Source organism: Seriola aureovittata, chromosome 6 (assembly GCF_021018895.1).
Source record: "Seriola aureovittata isolate HTS-2021-v1 ecotype China chromosome 6, ASM2101889v1, whole genome shotgun sequence".
Taxonomy (NCBI): Eukaryota; Metazoa; Chordata; class Actinopteri; order Carangiformes; family Carangidae; genus Seriola; species Seriola aureovittata.
Genome location: NC_079369.1, coordinates 20,120,194 through 20,143,994, shown reverse-complemented (window position 1 = coordinate 20,143,994; position 23,801 = coordinate 20,120,194). Strand labels below are relative to the sequence as shown.

Sequence of the window (23,801 nt, the reverse complement as noted above, 5' to 3'; positions counted from 1 at the left end):
AGATAAGACCACCTGTTTCAAGCAGCAAAGAGAGAACAAATGCCTCAGTATCCCAATTTGTATTTTCTCAGGTATTTCTCACTGTCAGAAAAACAAATTTCTTGTTGACATGTAGCAGCTGAGAACAGAGTGAAATAATTGGTGTAACGGATGTAAAGGATGGAAGAGGAGGGTGATGTACATGGGAAAGGATATGTAGCTAACCCACACTTGTACAGTAATATGTTAATGTTAGGTGTCAGGGTTGTCTCTCTGCAGATGCCTGAATGTCTCACAGTTGTACACTACTGTACGACACATCCCCAGGAAACTGCAGTGCATTTACAATTCAAATATCCAGCTGAGAAAAGCTGTTTTGTTTTAAATGGAAACGATATATCACAGACAGTGTGCGCACAAACAAAAGCAGTTGTGTGTATGTGTGCTGATGTACGTGTGTGTGTGTGTGTGTGTGTCTCCCCCTTTTGATTGTGTGTATGAGTTTTCAGTGTCTGTAATGTGAGGCTTTTATCAGTGCATGTGTCTGCTGGGATTGTTGGCTTAAGGCTTGTTAGAGCTGATTGTTTTCTTGTGCTGTTGAGCCCATTTTTCACAGCAATATTGGATTTATAATAAGTGTGATTGTGTATATGTGTGAGTTCATCTTTGTTGTGTATGTGCATCTTTAAATTATGTGCGCCTGTGCTTTTATGTCTCTGTGTTTTTTTGTGTTTGTGTAAATGTATGTGTGTACATATTGTTTATTAAACCCTGGAGTGAGTGAAATATTGGGCGTGTTGCCCAAACTGCTGGGCTGTAAATAAACAGGATGAGTGATGATGAATGAGCTGGAAACTCATTCTCAAATATTACAACTGGCTCTACAGAGACGGGCAGGGCCAGCTCGGTTTCCAGCCGTCTGAGTGATTCGTCTCTGTCCAGAGGAGACAGAGACACCGATGGTCATCTGTAAAAGCCATTTCATGTGTTTATCTGGCATCTCCCCTAGACTTGCTTTCATTTCCCTTCATTTAATTCCCTTCCCTTTACTTTGTTTTTTCTATTATGTGTTCTTATGTCTTTCCCATCTTTTGCTTTACCTAATCTTACTTTGTTTCTGTTTTTTCTTTTTTTTTTGTTTTCCCTCTCCTTTTCCTACCTTTTCTTTTCTTTCCCTCCCTTTTCTTTGCTCTCCTCTCTGCTTTCCCTTTTCTTTTCTCATCCTTATTTTATCTTCTCTTTTCTCTTCCTCTGATCTCATCTTTCCCTTCCCTCTGTTTTCTTGTCCTTCCCTCACTTCTCTTCCTGTCTTTTTCTTCTCTTTTCTTTCCTCTCTCTGACAGAGTTGGGCCAGGAGTCAGTGCCAGCATCTACCCACAATGCCACAGTGGTGGTATCAGCAGCAGGTGTGATGCCATACCTTCAGGGTCGAGCAGGAGAACAAAACAGCACACATTCTATCTCCACAACCCCTTCTGCTTCCTCGTCCTCTTCCTCTTCTTCTTCTTCCTCCACCTCCTGTGACAGACAGCCTGCACCTCCTGGGACGATGGTGAGCTCCCATCTGCAGGGACAGAGCTATTCCTTGGGTATAAGTAACTCAGGCCTTGGCCCGCCTCCACCTAAACACCCTGGAGGAGTTTATACATCAACAGGCCAGCACAACAGCGCAGATGGCTGCCCCCTGGCTAGCATGGTGAGCACTGCAAACACAACCTGCATGTATGCGTGCGTGCAAACACACACACACACACAACAAATACACACACCTGTGTATCTTGCTTTATTCTTTGCCCCTTCTGAATCTCTCCATGTGTCATTATCTGTCTCTGCATCTACCAGGTTGGCAGAAAATTAACAGCTATTAATAGTCGGCTAATTATTTTATTCATCTTTCCTCTGTTCATAGTAATCGTAGTGAACCGAATCTTTTGGGCTACTGGCAGGTTTACCTCTTCCAGTTGTAATTTTTGAAACATTAGGTCCTTGATTTTTAAACAGGTAGACAAAAGACACTTCTCATGTCTAGCTCACAACTCAGTTTTTCCAGCTGAAATGACAAACGTCACTGGCAAGTTTTGTCAGCTGTGGCTAGCTAGCTAATTAAGTTAACATTAATTTCACAAGTCTGTTTAAAACACTGTCCGACTTTGGATGACTCAACTGTTTATGGACAGTTGTATTTTGGAGGAGAGTTTTGATGAATGGTCAGTTATGATTTTCACTATTTCCTGATATTTTTTACATTTTTATATTTTATATGTTTAAAAAAAATTTAACAGATTCATTGATTTAAAGAATCGCTTCTGTCTCTTCCCGCCTCCAGCCCATCTGTTTGTCTGTCTCTTGTGGGTATTTATTCCTGCTTTAGCCCCAGTGGGTCTCCATCTCATTTAAGCCACACACATCAAGTGAGTGTATGAACAGCCTCAGTCCCTTAAGGGCTCTTCTTTTGGGACATTCACATAATGCACTTCTCTCTCACCCCTATTTACAGATGCAGTATGAGGCTTACCTCAGGTCTACCGGTCTCTTCACCTGTATGAATTTCTGTACGCTCTGAATACACCTCTTTGACGAGGCCTGGTTTAAATAAAGCACTGCTATACTAACAGCATCATCCATAATAAGTCAGTGTACAGAGATAATCACAGCTCTAAAGTTCTTAGGGGAGCTAATTCCAGTCCCAGCGCTGTCTTCTCTAAAGTCTCTCTAATGGAGGGAAAGTGCAATTAACAGAGAGAACAATCCTCAAAGGTTTTCATAGCTTTGTCAGCTCTTCAGCACTTCATCAAAATCTTTACAACTTTATAACCGTATGTTGAAGTTGGTATGTTGGCGACGTAGCTGATAGCACAGGGCATGGTCTAAATCTGAATCTTAATCAAAATTAAGAAAAAGGATTGAAAGGATACAAGACAGTGGATCTGAGGTTCAAGGGCTGACTGACTGGTAATAAAATTTGTGATAACACTCCCTAAAACACATGAAAATCTACAGACTGTTAATTTTCTTTGACTTGCAATTCCTTCCAGTGGTACTGTGAATAGCACGATTTTATATCTCTTTCTGTCCCTTCAGGTCAGCAGTGGTCAGAGTTCTCTGTTGGGCGATCCTCCGAAAGAGGTCAGACTGCCTTCTAATCCTTACCTGAACTTGGCCAGTGTAATGCCAGGGGTGGTGCTGCAAGGTAAACATACGAACTCGCACAGGCTGTTCTTTCAGCATATAATTTCCTTTATGTTGGGCAATGATACATATTACATGAAAGACCCTCACTTAAAGTTGTTTTTTATTCATTTTTTGTACACAAAACACATTTGTTGTTCACTCAAACTCTTTCATCTCTATTAATGAAAATAGTAAGACTACAAAATTGCATGACATGTCAAAGGGATACTCAACCAAACATCTGTCTTTCAATTGTCAGCTCAGTGCCTCTAGGTTTGACAGTGCTTCTACAAAGTGTGTTGCTTGCTTCTTCGTATAAGGATGGTCAGCTTGAATACAAGGTAGTAAGAATAAATTAGGATTTACATCAAAGAAAAATCATAGTGACGACAGGAAGGTGTCCTGCTCAAACCAAAGTACTGAACAAAGAGAGAAGCTTTGGAGAAGGGGATTATATTCCAGGAGTGGTTAACTGTTGTTAATCTAATCTGACTACAGCTGTCATACTCCATGAAGGAACGGAGTAGAAACTGTTCAGAGACACATTTCAAGGGCATAAGCAATGAGTATTTGATAATTATCTAACACACTGTGTTTTCTCCATGGTTCCTCAGGGTCAGTGGGGAGTAAAGCCCAGGGAGGACAGCCTGGCTCTGGGGTGTACAGCAGCTCTGTTGCTCCTGTGGTGTCCCAGGGCTCCAGCTCCTTCTCCCACAGCGCTGCAGCTACAACAACTGCTCCATACAGTACTGATGCCTCCACTGACTACAGCCAGTACAACCAGGCCTACACACAGGTACTGCAGCGCAATACAGACACACTACGCAGAGATACAAATGAAGAAATATGGTGATGTGGGTCTGCCTGTTCGCACTTGTATGAAGTGTTACTGGGCCTAAAATGTGAGAGAAGAGGGATGGTGGCTGAGAAAATGATGGATGGATGGATACATAATGAGTGGATGGACGAGTGCAGCAGTGACAGTGAGCTGTAACTAGAAGAGGCAAGGAGGTGGAAGAGATGAGAACGGGTGTGGATATTTGGACAGACAGAATGAGAGAGGATTTGGCAGAGTGCGCTGTGCGTCTTCATCTGTCCCTGCTCTCTTCCTCTCGCACAACACTCTGAACAAGTCGTGAAGGCTCCCCACTGGCTGTTTGTCTTTGTCTCACTTTTCCCTCTTTATGCTACTGTTTCTCTCCATCTCTGCTCTCATCGTCCTTATGCCTCCTCCAGCAGCAAGTGACATATCTGATATTTGCAGTGCGATGCAATCACAATTTTAAATGTTAATTTCAATCTACTCATCCAAACAAATGAGTCATGATTAGATAACCAATAAAACGGTCGGTTTAATTTGTCTGGAAAGATGTGACAAAGGAGAGGAACAGATGAGATCCATCTTCAGGAACAATAGTTAATGAATGAGAAAGGAGGAGACAAATAAAGGAGGTGGCAAAAAACTGAAGATAAGAAAAGCACTGCGCAAACATTCACTTGTCTGCTCCAGTCACTCCTCACCTGATGTTTGTTGATGTGTGTGTGTGTGTGTGTGTGTGTGTGTGTGTGTGTGTGTGTGTGTGTCTCTGTCTCTCTCTCTCACAGGAAGCCATGCAGCAGTGGTACCAGCACTACCAAGCAGCACAAGCTCACACCTACAATGCTGCTGCTCCACAGGACAACACAGCCACAGACTACAGCAAGGAACACACACAGGTAACCCACATACTCATTTCTAACCGTGTAATTATTTTCACTTTCGCCAAAACTTTTCCCCCAAAATTTGAATGATTTTTAAGGAGCAGAATGCTTTAAATAAATGTTTTGCTTTTATTTTATGTACCTACAGACATCAAGAAGTCACTTTGCAGTCAGGCGGCAACTAACAATTATTTTCATCATCCATTAATCTTGTGATTATTTTGTAATTTAATCATTTTGTGTATAAAATGCCAGAAAATGGTTGCAAAAAATGCACCAAATCTTAATATTTGAAGTACTACTCTTGCAATACTTTTTTGCATTAAAAATTACTAAAATAGTTTTTCAGTTGTCAAAATAGTTGCCAGTTCAGTTTTTGTCAACTAATCAATTAATTGACTAATTTGCAGTAGTCCTCTGGTAATGAGGTATCTTTTTGTAAATAGAGTTACAAATAACAGTTGTATGCAAAAGTTTGGGCACCCCTGGGCAAATAACATTTTGTTGATAGTTGAAGAGAAAATGAAGTAAATACAACCCCTGCAGCAAACAGGCATTAAAAATTACCATTCTTCAAATGTTAATGCGCTGTTAGTTTTTGTGCAGTGTGAGGACAGTACAGGACTCAGGAATGGAAATAATCTACTTTGGGGTTGTGTGGCAGCCAGTGGCACAGGAAGCACTGCACAGTTAGAGGGAAGAATGGATTCCACTAAATATCAACAAATCCTGGATGCAGAAGTCCTGCAAGAAAGTGAAAGTGAAAACAGGCCGACTTCTACAACAGGACAATGATCCAAAGCAGAGCTCAAAATCCACCGTGAACCACTTCAAGAAAGACGAGCTGAAGCTTTTGGACCTGTAGATCAAACCTGACAATAATCACCCCTAAGCAGACCTTCTTGTGTTCCAGGCTCCACCAGTGTCGACCTACGGGGATTACAGTTCCTACATGCAGGCGGTCACTCAGTACTACTCCCAACCTGCAACAGCCAACCAGGCCTACGCCAGCAAGGTAGACACACGCTGACAACATTAACCTTAATCCAGAAAACAAGTCTTAACCATAAAACAAAAGATGTGTCATCACTTTTCAAAAATGTTTTCTAGCTCAGGATCTAAACTCAAATTGGTCCTCACAAAGATAAAAGCTACATGCTGCATGGACTCAACTCATTTATGTAACGGTAAAACTACAGAGCTCAGCATGTACCAGGGATAAGATTAAGAATTTTTTTCCTGAAATGATTGAATACAAATTTTGAATTGAACAGTATAAAGATATTGTTAAGGTAAAAGATAGAACACCGTCATCCACATGAAATGGTCCGCAGCCTGACTCCAAGCAGCACAGGATGGCCAAAATGAAGAGAGCTTAGTCCTTTTCAGATATGGAATATGTAACATTGCTGGCTTCATCTGTCTGGTAAAGTGACAGTCAGACATGGGTGACTTTTACTCCAATGTTCCTAACAGCTTTATTCAGACCTCACAGGACATTTATGGAAAGAGCCAGCATTCTGCTTTTGCTGTTGAAGCCTTAATGACCATCATGAAAATGAAAAATACTCACCATCCTGCTGATTAGACAGTAAATTCTGCTTTTTTATAAATATGAAATAGTGCACGAACACTGAATGACAGAACATTAAGTTGGAGCTCTTCATTCCTCTCTGCTCACATGCTTTATGTAAAACATTTTGCTGGATATTAATTGATTCATCCACAGGGTGCAGGCATACTGTTGAAAAGATTATTACCGTGGTCATGAGATGGTTTTTTTAAATCTCTTTTGCTCCGGTCACACCAGGATTGTTTTTATTATTTTCTTCCTCAACTTAAAATTGGATTTTCCAAAGTTTTTCATAGTTTCATTTAACAGATTTTATTTTGTTCATCCATAAGAGATGAAGATGGAGATAATTTCTCTCTCTGCCCATTTAACGTTGTGCTGATTCAGCCTTTATCTGATGGCGTTCAAACTTGTGCCATGATGAAAGTGAATCGGAATTATTACTAGGTTCATGTCTGTCGTGAAGAGGTGCATGTCTGCAAGGGGCTGAAATTATATCTAGTGTAGCATTTAAACTAATATTTTCTTTAAGGAGACAAAGAAAAGTTGAACATTAATTAAAGGTAAAAACTTTAAGGAACACGACGTATTAGTTTGAGACAATTAATTACTAATTAATCAGCAGAAGTTATTCATTCCAGCATGTAAATTACTGCTTGAGCCATCATATCTGAGGGCTCCATATAAAACAGTGCTCTTTAAAATCTAACTTAAATATTTGAGTGTGTAAGTGTAAATGATCTGAGCTGCAGCCCTCAGAGCAACATGCTGGTATTTACATGGAGTTTGTCTGTGTGTTTATTTGGAGAGGGTGACCTCTCGCTAAGACACTGATACCCTGTTAGAGGGAGCACATCACTCTGCACCCAGCAGCTGATACCAGACATCTCCACAACACCCTGACCAGCCATGTCCTGGCTTATCTGCTGCTATTGGTTGTGTGTGTGTGTGTGTGTGTGTGTGTGTGTGTGTGTGTGTGTGTGTGTGTGTGTGTGTGTGTGTGTGTGTGTGTGTGTGTGTGTGTGTGTGTGTGTGTGTGTGTGTGTGTGTTGTGTGTGTGTGTGTGGTGTGTGTGTGTTGTGTGTGTGTGTGTGTGTGTGTGTGTGTGTGTGTGTGTGGTGTGTGTGTGTGTGTGTGTGTGTGTGTGTGTGTGTGTGTGTGTGTGTGTGTGTGTGTGTGTGTGTGTGTGTGTGGTGTGTGTGTGTGTGTGTGTTTTTGTGTGTGTGTGTGTGTGTGTGTGTGTGTGTGTGTGTGTGTGTGTGTGTGGTGTGTGTGTGTGTGTGTGTGTGTGTGTGTGTGTGTGTGTGTGTGTGTGTTGTGTGTGTGTGTGTGTGTGTGTGTGTGTGTGTGTGTGTGTGTGTGTGTGTGTGTGTGTGTGTGTGTGTGTGTGTGTGTGTGTGTGTGTGTGTGTGTGTGTGGTGTGTGTGTGTGTGTGTGTGTGTTTGTTTGTTGTTTGTTTGTTTGTTTGTGTGTTTTTGTGTGTGTGTGTGTTTTTGTGTGTGTCCGTGTGTGTCCGCACAAGTGTCTTCCTGAAGATGCAGCCATGGCTCTTGTTTCGTGGAAGAGTTGTATTCTCGTCTGCTGAGCTCACTGTTGGTGAAGAAATTGATATCTTGGAAATAAGAAGAGTTTCTGAGATAAAGTTTCTTCCTGACATCAGATTAAACTGAAAATATGTTGTCATGACATTGTAGCATTTTGTTTTGGTGGGTTTGAAAGAACAACCCCATGAGGTGAATGAGTGATGACTGTTGAGTGTCATCTGTAAACATTGATATATTTAACAATAGCCTCTGGGGGGCAGAAAAGTTAACATGAGTAAGTAAATTTGTACTTTGTGAAATCATGAGCTGCTTTCAACCCTTCAGCAATGATACGCCACCTTGCAATAAAATGGACCTTAAGATTTAGAGGCTTTGGGGACGTTTTCTTTATTGCCTTGTTGATATTATTCCTGTTATGCAGTTTGAAGCTGTTCTATCACTAGACATTTACCATGTGTTTGCGTGTTTCTTACAGGAGGTCGATGTGTGTAAGCCTCTAGGAGTCTCTCTGCATGCAGTCAGTAACGGTGCGGCTCCTCCGCCAGCCGTCCTACCAGCCGCTGCTGTGCTCCCAGCCTACAGCACCCTGCCATTAATGCCTGGCTTCCTCGGGGCGCCGCACCCTGCCGCAGCCACTCCAAACCCTGTCACACACACACACACTGCTGCCACAGACTGGAACACCTACTACTATGTGAGTGAAAACAAATCACAGTCTAATACAAGATATGACACTTTAAGTACTTCTGTGAGTGGAGTTGGGTGAAAAACCTTCTTGGATCCTACATTACTGTTCTCACATTTTGAAGTGACAGTCTAGAGTGAGCACGCTCAACCTAAGTGAAAAGACAAAATCCAAACATTTCATATTGCAGCTAAGTGCTTCACGGTTTCCTCTGCAACTTCTGATATTAGTGGGCCCTACTGGTTGTTGACTGCAGGGATCTGTGGGAGGGGATCATTGTTCTTCATGTTGAAATGAAAATAATGTTCAGAACTGTATTTCTGTCAAACAGCAGACTGGATATGTGACTGTTTTGATGAGTCGATGGGCAGGTAGATGAGATTAGCGTATTGTCTGCCCACTTATGTCTATGAGGGACACTGTCTTGCTCGTATATTATGGCGCTAATAGATCAGTGTGTTATATTTCATGTTTGGTGTGCTATTTTTTCTGAGATATTTGTCCTCATAGTTCAAGGCTGTAAAAACCATTGAGAGAAAAAGAGGAGGAAGAGATTCAGAGTGTGTGTGATGGCGTAAGCAGAGAAACAGGATCCAGACGTGTGAGCTAAGCCTCGTCTCTAGAAAGATTAGCCTTTGTTTGTACAGACAGCCTCTGTGGCCTTGTCTTACTGGATATAAGACCTTTAGACTGTTAGCCTGAAACACACACACACACACACACCATGTTTGCATTGTTGTCAAATTCCAACTTGTGAGCTTTTCTTCCACTTTCTTTTTCCAGCCACTTTTTCTCAGTTTATCTTCAGTTTTTCATCTGTCAATGTAGTGATGGAAACATAGACATTAAAATTCTCATGGATCATTAGACACCAGAGAAAATGTTTGATGACCAATTCTGACTGCAGAAACGCTGTCCACTCAAGAAGCAAAGGAAAACCAAATTTAAGATCTGTTGCTTGGGAAAAAGCAATGGAAAGATCCTTTTTAAGTTGGAATTGCAAGAACGAAACTTTGACACCATTTCTTATTAACAGCACATTTTTTATTTCCTCAAATAAAAATGAACATAAATCCATCAAAAAATCTAAATATGGTAATTTACTGTTTTCTTTTCATGTTTGAAGCACACAGAGGTATTTTAGTTTTTTACCCTCTCTATAATGGCAAAAAAATAGAATTTCAATATTAAAATAAATAAGTTGACCCAAATAATAATTAACAATGTATCAAATGAAAATGTAAAAACATTGTGAGGATGTGAAGACGTTTGGTCATAGTGATGAACCCTCAGAAGATTACCACCTAAATCCCCAGCTCCCCTCAGCTTTACAGAGATTTATAATGAGTTTCAGCTGATCGTTTAGTTGTTGGCCCTCAACTCTGCTGTTCTGGTTCACTCATTCTCATAGCATCATAGTCCACCAAAGCAAGCAGATGTTTTCAGGGGGAAAAAAAACCTTCTGTACTTAAACAGCAGATAGAGACAGTTACCGATTAGCTGGTGAACAAAGTGGAGCATTTAGCAGCTTAAGATCAAGATATGTCCCTCAGGAGTTGGTGGGAAACAAAGCAAATAGAAAGTATGACGTAAACCCGTCAGGTGTATGCAAGCATTATTCCAAATGACTGATAATGTTGCTCTGTAACTGCTGGATGTGTAAATAAGCAACTTTTTTCCAACTAGTTAACCAAATCAACTTAAAAGGTGGTGATATGCCAGTGATATTCCCCGCGCTGCCCCACGTGGCCACAAATTATTGCAGGTTTAAGGAATTAAAGAACATTTGAAGTCCATGCAAAGCAGTTTACTGTTTGGCTTAAAGTTAATTAATGAAAACAGAAGTTTCCAAGAAGGCTCAAAAAGCTTGATGGATTTGTTTGTTGAAGAGTTTTCAATATTCAGATCTAAAAACATATCATCTGATTATATTTTTAAGTGTATTGAAAGCAACAAAGACAAGAGAAATGTGTCTAGGAGGATGGGCAGGATATTTATAGAATTAATGAACCAAATGTTCTTTCTCACTGTTGCAAAATGAAAAACCCTCAAACATCAGTGACAGCTTTATAGCTTCCAACTCTGAATATAGGTAGCAGCCGTCTTGTTCCTTTAACATGCCAGACATTTGTGAACATTTAAAAGAATAGTCTGACATTTTGGGGAAAAATGCTTATTCATGTTCTTGCCAAGAGTTAGATGAATAGATTGATCTCACATGTAACTTAAAGGTAAGGAGGTGGACCTCTCTGTAAGAGGGCGAATAAGTGTGTTCCAAAGTGTCAAACTTTTCCTTAAAGTGCTACGACCTACCCTCTCTTCACTTCTAACTCCCCCTGTCTCTCTCACTTTTGACTCTTCAGAACCAGACAAGGGGCCATAAGAGAGAGTATCCTCAGTTGGCGGTTCAGGAAGTGACATCATCAGATGGTGCCTACATCGGGCAGCACTCCCAGGGCCTGGGGGGGCAGTACGCCGACTACTTTAAGAGGAAGAGGCTCTAGTATGAACCAAACCACCTTAAAGCCTAAAGCTTATGGAGGAAGGCACAAACAGCTTCTGCTGGATGTCACAGCTCCCTCTTGTGGCCTTTCTCTGGCTGCCATTTTGCATCCCTACAGTAGGTATCGAGTTGAATAGAGTTAGGGTTGCAAATGGCTCAAATTAAAGCAAGCCATAGTGCTCTTTGATCCTGGCACTTATGAACACAAACGAACACACACACACACATACTCTCTCACACACACACACACACACACACACACTCACACTCACTCACACACTCACACAAAAATGGTGTTGCTTTTGTCCTGTTCAAGCCTTAACTCTTAAGATATTGTCTCTCAGTAAATGTGTCAACTGTACTTAACTAATATTAACTTATAAATTTTTTCTAGTATAATGTAAACTAAAGTATATTGTATTTGTATGTATAAGCTGCTTTTGTATTTCCAGCCAGGCGACCTGTCCGTCTGCTCAAACTGTCTTAGGACTGGTCTTACAGTCAGATCTCTTCCTCTGTGACTCCTTTTTTTCAAAAGACAAAATGGTGTTGCACAATCCCGCTTTGATTCGTCAGTCAAACTGACATCTGTTTGTTCCCGCTTCAGTGTCTTCTCCTTTCGTTTTATTGCCCAGATTCCTCTTTTATATCCCCCCGCGGAGGATTAGAATGCGTGTGTATACGTGTGTGTGTGTGTGTGTGTTGATATGCTGTATCTGTAGGAAGTGTCAGCCATTTCAATCCCAAGGTGGGAGCACTTCAGGAAAAAAAAAAGGGCATGAACAAATCAAAGCCCTTAATTGTGGTGACTTACAGACGCTTCCCTCAATGAATGAACCTTTCTTATAGAGACTGGACAGAAAAGAAAAGGCTTGTGTATATACAGTGTGTAATACAGAATATATAAAGCCATGCGTAACAGACAATATCATATATAATGGACATTTCCCAGCTCTTTTGTGAGCTTATTGTACTACATGAATGAAAGGAAAACATTTATTACATGTCGGATTTTTTTCAATCTATACTGTTATATATTTGTAATATAATAATCCAAGGCGATTCAAGTCATTTTATTGACATTGAATCAGCTGGTATTGACTTAAATGTAGTTATTTGGTTTGATTTTTAACATTTAAGCCACTCTTCTCGGCTCTCTTCCGGCTGTAACGCAGTGGGCGGTTTTTCAGAAAGAGCTGTTTGGTCTGTAACAGGAGCTGTACTTCCATCTCCAGCTGCCAGTAGAACATAAAGCTTTCTGACTCTGTGTCCCAAGTCCATACTACATACTTTCAAGCAGGTTTTAGTATGCAGTGTTTTTGCACTTCATGACAGCACATATTTAGCGTGCTGTTGATGCACACTGTTTTCGCTCAGTGGAAGAGTAGGAAATTGAGGAGCTGCTCACAGATAATTCTGGATGGCGGTGAAACGGCTCCAGGAGCACCACAGAAAACAAAAAGTAAAAGTTATATTTTTGTGAAAACACTTAGCTGAATTGGCAGTGACATTCCAAAGTCACAGTTTTATGACATTTGGGCACATATTGCATCATTTCTTGTTTGTACAAAATGGTAAAATATGCACATTTCTTGTTTAGAAACTAACTGCTAAAACCAGTATACTATGAAGATGACTGTAGTATATCCTGTATAAAATTAGTCTGTAGTGTGGGATTGGGACAGGGTCATTATCATTTGAGAATTGTCAGAATCAGACTTTTTAGCATGAGCATGTTTTTGCTCATCAGATGCTCCTACAGTGTAACACACCTCTGCGTGTGATGTTCATGGGCGCTGGGAGAATAATTTCCACACTTTTATGTTTTTAGGGCAAAAAGGAAACTATTGAAACAAAAAAAAATCTGAATATTATCTTTTGCAAAAAAACCTTGTATTTCCTCTTTTAATTCCATTTTTATTAATGCCATTATTACTGCTAGTGCACAGGCTGTGAACTGAAATGTCTTTCATGTCCTGAAGGTTTTTATGTTCATTAGGAGAGGGCTTGGCATTTTAATATTACGGTTTGGACATTAGGTTTGTAATGTGCACATGCCTCTTGTCTAACAAACCGGCAATAACTCAAGCTCCTACTACTGTAGAACTGTTTAATGTAAAATGTTTTGCCGTTCACACGGCATTATATTCTCCTGCGTAACAGTAATGGCTCATACCCTTGTTTAGTAAAAGCTCTTTTTTGTATTTTGCTCATAACTATGATTTTATATCACGGAGCAGAGTATTACTTACGTCGCCATAGCAACCACGCTCACACACTGTGAAAACCAATAGCGGGTGAGATCAGATAAAGTGTACAAATCACATAATAGCTCGTTGTAAACAGGATGTGCATGATGTTTACAAGAGTGGAGCATCAGTGGTAATGTAAGAGTGGTGGTGTGCAGGTTCGCTGTTAAATACTGATTAAGCTAAAGGCAATACATCTCCCTCTATGCTTTGTACTGCTATTACAGTACAAACACACACACACACACACACACACACACACACACACCCCCCCTACCTTCCGGTTTTCCATTACTCCCTTATCTTGACTCTTTTGCTGTTTGCCCTTCATCCAGTTACATGTTTTCTAACTCGTGTTGACTATGATGTTTTTCATGGTGTCACAGTCCTGCTTTCACTCTGTAGAAATTCATATTTAACATGTAACTAGCACGTGATGGAGCATGGACTCATGAAGAAGTGAGAACATTTAATGTGCTAAATATTTGCCCAAATACAGACAGGAAGAGGAACGCAAAGCCAAAGCTTTTTTTCAGTTCTTTGTCCTAATATGTGTCTGTATGTGTGCACATACTGTCTTTAGCAAAATAACTGTTCTCACATTTGCCGCACTCAATAGCTCCCCTCCTTTTTTCTACATATTAAAACTGAGCTGTCAGGGGAGACTTTTTCCACTGTTTGTGGACTCATGAAGCACATGGACTGATTCCAGTTTAGCCACAAACTCTGTCTGTTGTTGTGTTCATGCACTGGCAGCTGACACGTTTGAGGGCAGACTTTAAATTTACACAGGTGGTCATGTCCAGCTTTCCCCACTGATCAATTGCGTACTGGATTGATCCAATATTTGATTTGTAAACACTGTCAAAATTAATCATGTTTAAGTTTTTCTGCCCCATTTTTCTTCAAAATGTCATAGTTTCTACATAGCATGCCTTTCTATTTTCGGTTTCCATTTTATCTGATTGTACAAACTTGCCTTTGCACTGTTGTGGCTTACATCCTTTCTGACATCTGTATGACTGTGACTTTTCTTGGCTGCGCTTTTTAAAAATGCTTTTATTTTGGTTATTTAGTTTTTTTCCTATATCAAAATGAAAACAAATTGACAGAGGAATTTTATTTCTTGAAAGCTTGGAGCTTGAATTCCACTGTTATGCTGCACTGTCAGGCTCAAGCATGTTATATGACTAAGTAACTTCCTTCACATTACAGAAAATTCATGGAACAGAAATTATGTAATTTTAAATTAAGCTGTCCCATGAAGTTTCTGCTTGTAGTCCAATCTACTTTCACTGGACATCTCTGTCTCCACTTGTGGTTCCTGCTCAGAAGCAGGCAGTTCTACACTTTCATTGGCCTGATCTCACCTGACTCAACTGTGACCACGTAGACACATTTTATGGTGACGTGCTCCTCTGCACTAGTTGGCTGTCTGGCCTGGCTCAGAGCCACTGTTTGATTTGCTTCCCGGTATGAGTGGATGAGAAGTGCTCAGCTCTCTCCTCCACCTCTTTAAAAGGCAAGATAGAAAAGTCTGTCTGGCCTGAACACACACACTCTCACAGTCTCGCAGGCAGAGACAGGACCTCTGTGTTTGTGGACGTGAACAGCTGAGGCAGCAGACTTTAGAAGTCACAGCCTACTTGTCTGTTTTCCCGTCTGTCTGTCTTCCTGTCTGTCTGTTTTCCACTCTGACTGCCTGCCACAATAGATTCAGGTGCTAAAGTCAGTCAACAGATGTGTCAACCTCATTTTCTCTAAAGCCATTACTTTATACAGTATACTACTGAAGCGTGTGCGTGCGTGTATCAAAACCGGATTCAAGTGCTCGTAGAGACAGATTTACACATGTGGGACGAGTTTTGAGGATGAGTAAATACAGTGTAACTGACATTTTGAAACCTCATGTAGAGTCGTGTCACTGAACTTGAATGAGCAGCCGTTCACTTGTAAAAATGGACTGAGAGCAGAAGTAACTTTACTGGACTTGTGTCAGCCTGTTAGAGCCTGTTTCATAAGTTTTAAATCCACTTTTCAGGTTTGTCTCTGTTCTGAAATCAACTTACAGTTGCAGGAAAGAAAGTGTGAAATTGTAACTAAATAGCTGTTAATGGTGTTAATGGTCTTGGGCTGCACATCTCGCCTCTAATTAACTGTTAATTGCGCTACGTTCTTTTTAAATCATAGACAGAAAACTGTCCAAATACGGAACACTGTGTGACCTCTCGATCCGTGACTGACAAGTTATCAGTGTAATTAGCTTGTTAGAACATTTGCCGTCTGTGTAGTGTTAACAGTGTGAAGACAATAACAGGAGGAATATTTGTCTACATATTTACCAGAACAATTCCAAAAGAAGGACAAAAGACATTTATTTGCTTGAACTACAAACTTGATGAATTGATTTGGTCTCTGTTAAGCATCGAATTCTCAGGTTCATATTCCATCAGACAAACGTTCCATTGATTTTTAGAGCTAAGACGATTGATTGATTATTTGACAGAAAATGAATTGGCTAGTTTTTGGTAGTCAATTAATGCCAAACACTCGCTGGTTCCAGCTTCTCAAATGGGAGCACCTTTTGGCTAATATGATGGATAACAACCAATTTGAATATGTCATAATTGGCATTTTTTGCTATTTTCTAACTTTTTATAGACCCAGCAAATAATCAAGGAAATAATGAACAGACGAGTCAGTAATGAAAATAATCGTCTCAGTAGTTGCAGCCCCTGGTTTTATGTTTGGTCGTGAACGTGGAGAAGCTGCTCTGCTGTGTTTTCACTTCAGGTTGTTCAAAGCTCATCTGGCTCAAGCCAACAGTCTATAGCTGTGGGATTACCTTCACATTGTACTGTAAACCATGTTTGCATGTTACCATAGCAACAAAAAGCCACATGTTTTTGTTGTTGTTGTGTGGGGCCTTGAAGTTACTTTTGCATTATTTGTGTCGTCTTCTTGACTTTGTGACTTTGACACCTGCACTGTCCTGCCGCTTCCATTTCTGAGAAAAATGACGAGAATATTTGATGGGGTTTTTTTTTTTTCAATTTACTTTGATTTTTGCTTTTCACATGTACATCACATGTACATCACATGTACATCACAACAACACCTATACAAGTAGATTTTATTAACATCAAGTTTTCCTGTACCTTCCACTTTTAGAAAGACATGACAGCCACATACTGTGTGTGTGTGCTGGAGCCAGAAACCGTTGGTGAGCGGCACATTTTTACATTATTTCTGTGAGAGTTCAGACTCAGCCAAACAGCTGTAGATGTGAGTTTGCACCAAATAAGAAATTGATGCTCAGAAGATGTTCTCACATGTTCACCGCTCTCACACTTTGACCTACAGATTGATTACAGCCTCTATTTGTCACTCAATAGTTTTATCGAGTCTGAACTTTCTTCCGTTACTGAATCGCGGATTAATGAGAGTTGAACTGGTGTTTACTTGGGCTGGTGCTCTGTGTAGTAATTGTAGCTGAGTGTGTGTGTGCGCGCATGTGGAGCTCTCTAAAAATGTACTGCTCCTGGCAGGTAGTGGCAGTAAGGAGAGACAGGCTGAAAGACAGAGGAATGGAAAAACAACTCCAGCTGCCTTCAGCCTGCAGGGATTTTTTTTTTGTCTTTCTCCTCTTCTTTCTGCTTGCTCAGTGAAGAGTGTTGGTTATGTCTGCCAGAGTCCTGCATCTTGCACGCACCTGTAGAGCTGACACACACACACACACACACACACACACTCCAACACACAGGAAATGTCTCTTCTCCTGCTCTGGTATTAGTATCAGATGGACTCTCACAGACCATTTCTCACCTCCACTCTCACAGCTCTCCTAGTGTGATCCAAAACTAGTTGAATATGTTATTAAGCTCATGTTTTTTTTTCCTTATTATTGTCTGTCCTGTGGAGTAAATTGTCCTTCCTCTCCAATATCAACAGAGAAAACAATCTGTGTCTGCATTTTTACCGCAGGCCAACTGACAAACACCATTCCTCCCCCACTGGTGGAGAGATATCTGACAGCAGTCTAATTGTAGACGCTCGGATACAAACACATAAGGTCACAGTTGGCATCAAACCTCCAAAACTGTCAGTCACGGCATGTTGTGAATGTGGCTTTGTGCAGAATAATCCCACAAAATCTGCATCAATCACATTTATAGGACAAGGCTGATGATATTGTCGATTTTTTCATTGTCAACAAATCCCATGAAAAGACAGAATCCAACAATGGGTTAGTCTGTCTCTGAACGCTTTCTGACTTCCTGTTTCTAACATGATTTTCAGTCCCAAACCCATTTTTCCTATTGAAGACATAAATCTTCAAAGCTGGGTGCTGTAGATTTTAGCAGAGGTTACTCAAATGGGGAATTGAGGCATTTTCCAGGGACTATTTTCACCTGCGGATTAATCTACATTTGTGCTTTAGTGAATATTTACAGCAGCAGAACAGTGTTTGTGGGATTGCCTCAAAATAGACTAAAATACCCACATTCAGGTGAGCTGTGGCTCACTGAGCTGTTAATAGTTTTTGGACATCAGCGCTCTATGGCAGAGAACAATAAGATCAATCAGACTTGGCAACACTTGTTAGTAGAATGATGGTTTAGATCTTTTCATATGATTTGTTGTCATTAAGAACAATACAGAATTACACTAGTTTTCTCTAAGTAAAGTGCCTTTGGGTTACATGAAAGGCACTTTAAATCAAATTTATCATTAACATAATTATCAACATTTTCCAGTCAGTTACACATCAGTACACACTTTAGTTTCTGTGACTGGTCATACGCCGTGTCTGAAGTCTGTATTGGCATGAAAAAGCTTTCCTCCATGCCAGAGGGCTCAGAGGAATGTGATTGGCTTTTACTTGAATTTGTAGGAAACAGCAGGCGTATCCTCAGTGGGCCTGTGTCCCCCCGAAACCACTGCATGCTTATTTGTTAGTGAGGAACGCAGGTTGTTCTTTTTAATTTATGAGTTTACGATATTGATCTGGTGAGCAGTTGTGTGTGTGTGTGAGTGAGTGAGGGTGGTCATCAAAAACATCCCATGAACTAGATCAATAAAAACAGCTCCTGCAGAATGTAAATCGGAGAATCGTTGCTGAAGTCTAGGTAAAAAAAATACCACAATGTAAAATGACTCCAATACAAGTAAAAGTTCTTTTAAACTTCATATATGTACTTGAGTATATGTAAGTAAGTAAAAATGTATTTATACAGCACCTTTCACAGATAGAAAAGATACATATTTACATCCCACCACTGATGTATACACTTAGACTTATACACTTAGACTTCCTAGTATGGAGAATAACATATCGCTGGGAGCTGCACAGATATCGTATCTCTTGATTTTCAGCCACCTCTTGTGGTCCTCCTCCTCTGATGGATTCTGATCAGTTCATGGAGATGGTTTAGTTGTTCACACATGATAGCCGGTGGTGGTTTGACCTCTTCCCAGCTGATGATGTGACGGGTTTTGGTCTCTGTGACGCTAGACAGTCTCATTTGGTGGTGGAGCTGGAAACACCTTCACAGGACACAGAACCTGAGTTGGGACACAGCCGACGTCAAATGTGATGACAGTCTTGACACTTTTTGTCGCTTCCCACTTTGCCTATTTTTTTTTTTTTCTCTTGATAACTTGTGCCATCAAGTCAGATTTGTCAAATGATCAGCTTTTCTTCTTTCACCCTCACGTGTCCTAACATGCAGCATTTTTCTTAAAGCATCTTTCTGCCTGGTTCTGCTCCACTTTAACAAAGAACTACATCCAAACGATGGATGTATCATTTCGGACTCGAACTGATTTTGCAATATTATCTTTAAAGCTGCCTCCCACAGTTTGAGTATGACGTATAGAATAAAAATTACTCTACAACTGGGGAGATAATTTTTTTTATGTGTGTTGTCAGTCACCTGTGTAGACGTCAGGCCCTTTTGTTCTACTGAGGAATGTTTTTTGAGCGGTCAGACTGATGGAGAAATGGTTTTATCTCTTTAGTTTCTGTGCCTCTTGGTGCCACTAAGACGTGATGTCCTCATGATGATTGTACACAATAGGGGCCCGGCTCCCTGAAAATAACAGCACAAGTAAAGCCTGCATGTGCACACGAGCTGAAGGATGTTCTTGAATCTCATAACGTTGGTGATCTTCACCTGTCAGTGAGCCAGCTGCAGTTTGCACCTCAGAGAGTTCAGGATCAATTCTGTTGCTGTGTAAATGCAGCTTATGTTTTTTCTTTTGGTCTTTAGTTGTTAATAGAACTATGATACTCACATGAAAGTCGGTTTCATTTTTTTTTTTTAGAGTGTTCATTTAAACCAGAACAGAAAATCTTATTTGGAGTCTTGTGTAGTTTGGTTGTGATTTTTTGTTTGTTTGTAGGATTAACACAAACACAGCTGAATGACTTCAGGTTAAAATCCAGATTTTTCTGTTCTTGTGTAAACGGAGCCTCCTCTAAGCTTCAGTGTGCTGCCATTGGACCAGTATGAAAACTACTTATCAGTGGTGAGGCTGGACTTTGCAATATTGAATGATGAATCACTCATGGTGTGTGTGTGTGTATGTGTTGATCACAAAGCTTTGCAATACTGAAGTATATCTGATTTTCTGACACTTTAATGGCTGTAGATAAATCTAGATTTGCTGTGCTTCTTGTTTTGTAAAGTTTTTCCTTTTCAAGTATGTGGATTTTCTTCTGACCTGAAATATACTGTAGATTTTGCAAAATTTTATATCACACTGACATTGATATTGTTTTACTGTGAATAAGGTATTTCTAGAGCAATTTTAGCATGCCTACTTAGAACTGTAATATATAGAACAAATTGTTTTCAGTAATAATGATAATAAAAATAATGATAATAATAATAATGATACTGCATTTGGACTGACACACAGAACACAACAAACATTGATTTTATTTATTTTTTCATTGTGTATTTATGGATACTTTTACCTTCCATAATTCATACTTTGGTCTTATATTTTGAAAAATATATTTCTTTTCTCTTATTTTGAGCAGAAGGAATTGTCTTTTACATTCCTAAATAAAATGTGGACTGAAGCTCAACTTTGTCTCCTCGACAGTACTTTTGTTTTTTTCTGCCTACATTCACAGTAAAAGCCGCAGGGCTGCGTTAAACTCAACTGACCATTTCTGAAGTGGTGATACGTGACCGAGCGAGACTTCACAGCTACGCAGCCAATTGAAAACAGAAAAAACCCTCTGCTCAAACGGTATCACATTTACACAGATAAAATACACTTTCCTTGCATATGGGGGAATTAAAAAGAAAATTTTACAAATAAAATGCAAAAATAACTGTCAACAAAAATATTTTTAGGAACATCAATGCCATCAGTCACACTGACTAATCTTAATCTCTCACTTCAAAAAACCTTCTGAACTTCTTCCACATACAATCCTTTGCGCTCCATAATATAATGTATAGTATATTTGTGTGTGAAGAAGGAGAAGAAAAGTGAAATTATACTGCCCTCAAGTGTCTGTCACAGGTACTTATCTTAATCTCTCACCCCTGAAGCACACATGCTTTTTTTTTTTTCTTCACTTTTGAAGATTCAGGAAGGATTATCAGTGTGGCTGGTTTTGTTTTCTGTGTTTGTGTGTGTGAGAGAGAGATATCATGGCAAACTGTGGCCTGGTGACACCACAGAGGCCATGAGCATTTGCCAGGTGCTTGTATGTCTGTGGACAGATTTTATCACAACTGTATACGATAGTCATCAAACGAAACGAATGCTGAGTTCAAAGATGGGTGTGGTCCCATCCACGAGCACCGAGTCCCCATGGTAATGACTGACTGCTCATGGGACGGAACGTCAACAAGTTCAGGGGCGTCGCCACTGGTGTGGGTTATAGTTATACAGCAGCATTTCTTTCAAAATATAAACTGAACTCCTTCCAAACATTTGACCTCCTCCATCTGAAGATTTTACAGAGAAAAAAACAGAACTTTTTCACTCTTTCTGCAAAACCTAATCCAACTCTGGTGATTTGCGGAGGAGGAGGAGAGTATCAAGCATTAATAGACAGTCATAACCTGTAAAAGGAAAAACTAGATTTTCTGTTTCGGTTCTAATGCAGCTCAAACTGCTTCTCCACAAAGAAAGAAATACTCGTCATGTTCGTCACTATAAGTCAGACAGTGATTATTACACATTTAAACAATCTAGGCTGCAAGTAAAGATTAATGTGTGGAATATTTTCTCAATATTGTCTATTAAATGTCTGAAAGAGGGTTAAAAACGTCCTGAAAGTCAAAATAATTTTGTCAAATTGCTGCTTTTGTCAAACCAATAAAATCCCAACTAATGTTACAAAGACAAGACACAGGAAAACAAAATTGAATCAATGAATAAAGAATAACTGGTTATCAAAAAGGTTTCTGATTAATTTTCAGTTGATCGACTAATTGTTTTAACTGTATAACGATGACGACAAAGCAGCGAAAAGGACACCGCTGACCGACTGCTGGCTCTAATTTAATGGCAGTTCTATGTGACTGTGTCTGCACATCCTGAGCAGAGAATCTAAACATGCATCACAGATCACTCCGCGGCTCCAGAAACTAAAACAGATACAAATAAGGTGATTTTTTTTTTTTCTCCCCCAAACAGGAGTCCATGACCCAAACAGCAGTGACACAAAAATGCTGGAAACCACATCTTTAGTATCTGTTAATGCCTGTGTTCTGTCCATTCAAGCACTTCTCAACAGGTTTCATCAAGTGATCCACTCAGCGTCTGTCACAAAGACGACCGTCGCACAGCTGTGAGCATTAAACCGGTTTCTCTCTCTGCTCGGTTTCCATCTGTCCAGCCTCGAGTCCGCACTATTATAAGGCTCATTATACACTATATATGAGGGATGACTTCTCACAATGCAGACAGTTACATGTGTTAGATACCCTCGGAAGTCCTTTGGGTAGATATAAGGTCACACTTAGCATGGGCTAAGGCTACAAGGTTTAACAGGATTTACTCATTTCATAACCAATATTCATACAGTAAGGAAATATAACAATAACTGAAAATATTAGCCCAGCAAATAAAAATATAAAAATATATGGAAGGCTAAAATGGTAGTTGATTAGGATTGAAGTCTTTATGTGGGTTTTATAAGGGTTATATGTGATGAGGCGTGACTGTCTGAAGCGCTGACACTTCAGGACTGTCTCGCAGTAAAAATGAAGCAGCATAAGCAGATGCTGATCTGGGGCCAATTTTGCCATTTGCATCTGTTCCCAAGTCCGCATGCAAAAGTCGACTGCGCTCCCAGAACCTCAAACAGCTGGAGGTTTATTGAAAGTTGTTTTGTGGTTGGAGCTGCTGCTGCATGTTGGTCAGCTCCTCGATCAGGCGCTTGAAGGTGATTCTCCTGTCAGGCATCTGCTCCCAGCACTTGCGCATCAGATCATACACCTGTCAAACACATGCTATGTTAGATCACAGGTGGTAAGAAATGTAAAGACGAACCAAGAAATAAGCTGCAAATGTAACGTGTTTTGCGATGTGCTGATACCGGTTGACTCTTTTTTTCGCCCAAATTTAAAATCTGTCTCAACTCCATGGACTATTTTATTAAAGGTAACATGAAGCCAGCAATTAATGTGTCAAAAAATTCAGCAACATGACATTTAACTGAAGAATGAACATTCAGGTTTGGCTGATACCTGATCTGCTAATTAAGGTCAATATAGGTGTCAACATCCTTATTTTAAATATGCTTCAAGTCCACAAGATAAATGTCCTCCTGTAGTTTAAGCCCACCAGGAGATTGCCAGCATCACCAGTGACAGAGATTATCAGGATGAAAAATTTTAAAGTATTTTACGAACTTTAAGAATCTAACTGCTCTGTGTTGTAGGGTAACTTAAGTAACTGTGTCACACTCAGCTTTCTCCACTAAGATGATTTCTTAAATATCGTGTAAATGAGAAACCTGGTTTCCCTGAAACTGGATTTCACAAGCTGGATTTTTCCTGGAGATCGGCCATTGTTACAGAAAACCAGGTTTCTAACAGGCTTTTTACAGGTCAGGTTGGGCTTAGACGTGGGTAAACTAAGAACTAATTACATGTATGGATACGTTCTCGTATTTAAAATGATTCAATTCAAAGGCCGAAATTAAAACAAAGTAGCCTCTAGAAGTCTAAATAGGTCTGGATGTGGAAACTCCCACTGTTCTCATTGCTCAGACACGCACACACCAAGAAAAAAAAGTCTGAGAGCAGCATCTTCTGTCACTAATACAATTCAAAGACTGTTTCCAGCACCTAATATTTGACTGACCTCCTTTCAAAAGCACGGCCATCGAGCGAACCCAAAACTAAAGGATCACTGGTCC

The 23,801-nt window shown here is 40.1% G+C and overlaps 2 protein-coding genes across 2 annotated transcripts in view; one reads left to right on the top strand and one right to left on the bottom strand.

The window, feature by feature from the left end:
- raver2 (ribonucleoprotein, PTB-binding 2) overlaps nucleotides 1–20,501 on the top strand; it is an 88,182-nt gene extending 67,681 nt beyond the window's left edge. The window contains exons 10-16 of the mRNA XM_056378170.1: nucleotides 1,323–1,675; nucleotides 3,061–3,169; nucleotides 3,765–3,946; nucleotides 4,756–4,866; nucleotides 5,765–5,866; nucleotides 8,444–8,662; nucleotides 11,017–20,501. Of these exons, the coding sequence (XP_056234145.1) occupies nucleotides 1,323–1,675; nucleotides 3,061–3,169; nucleotides 3,765–3,946; nucleotides 4,756–4,866; nucleotides 5,765–5,866; nucleotides 8,444–8,662; nucleotides 11,017–11,157 (1,217 nt within the window). The 3' untranslated portion in view covers nucleotides 11,158–20,501. The remainder of the gene's footprint in view (nucleotides 1–1,322; nucleotides 1,676–3,060; nucleotides 3,170–3,764; nucleotides 3,947–4,755; nucleotides 4,867–5,764; nucleotides 5,867–8,443; nucleotides 8,663–11,016) is intronic.
- Nucleotides 20,325–23,801, bottom strand: part of jak1 (Janus kinase 1) — a 38,252-nt gene continuing 34,775 nt past the window's right edge. Inside the window, exon 25 of the mRNA XM_056378168.1 lies at nucleotides 20,325–22,876. Coding sequence (XP_056234143.1) covers nucleotides 22,754–22,876 — 123 coding nt within the window. The 3' untranslated portion in view covers nucleotides 20,325–22,753. The remainder of the gene's footprint in view (nucleotides 22,877–23,801) is intronic.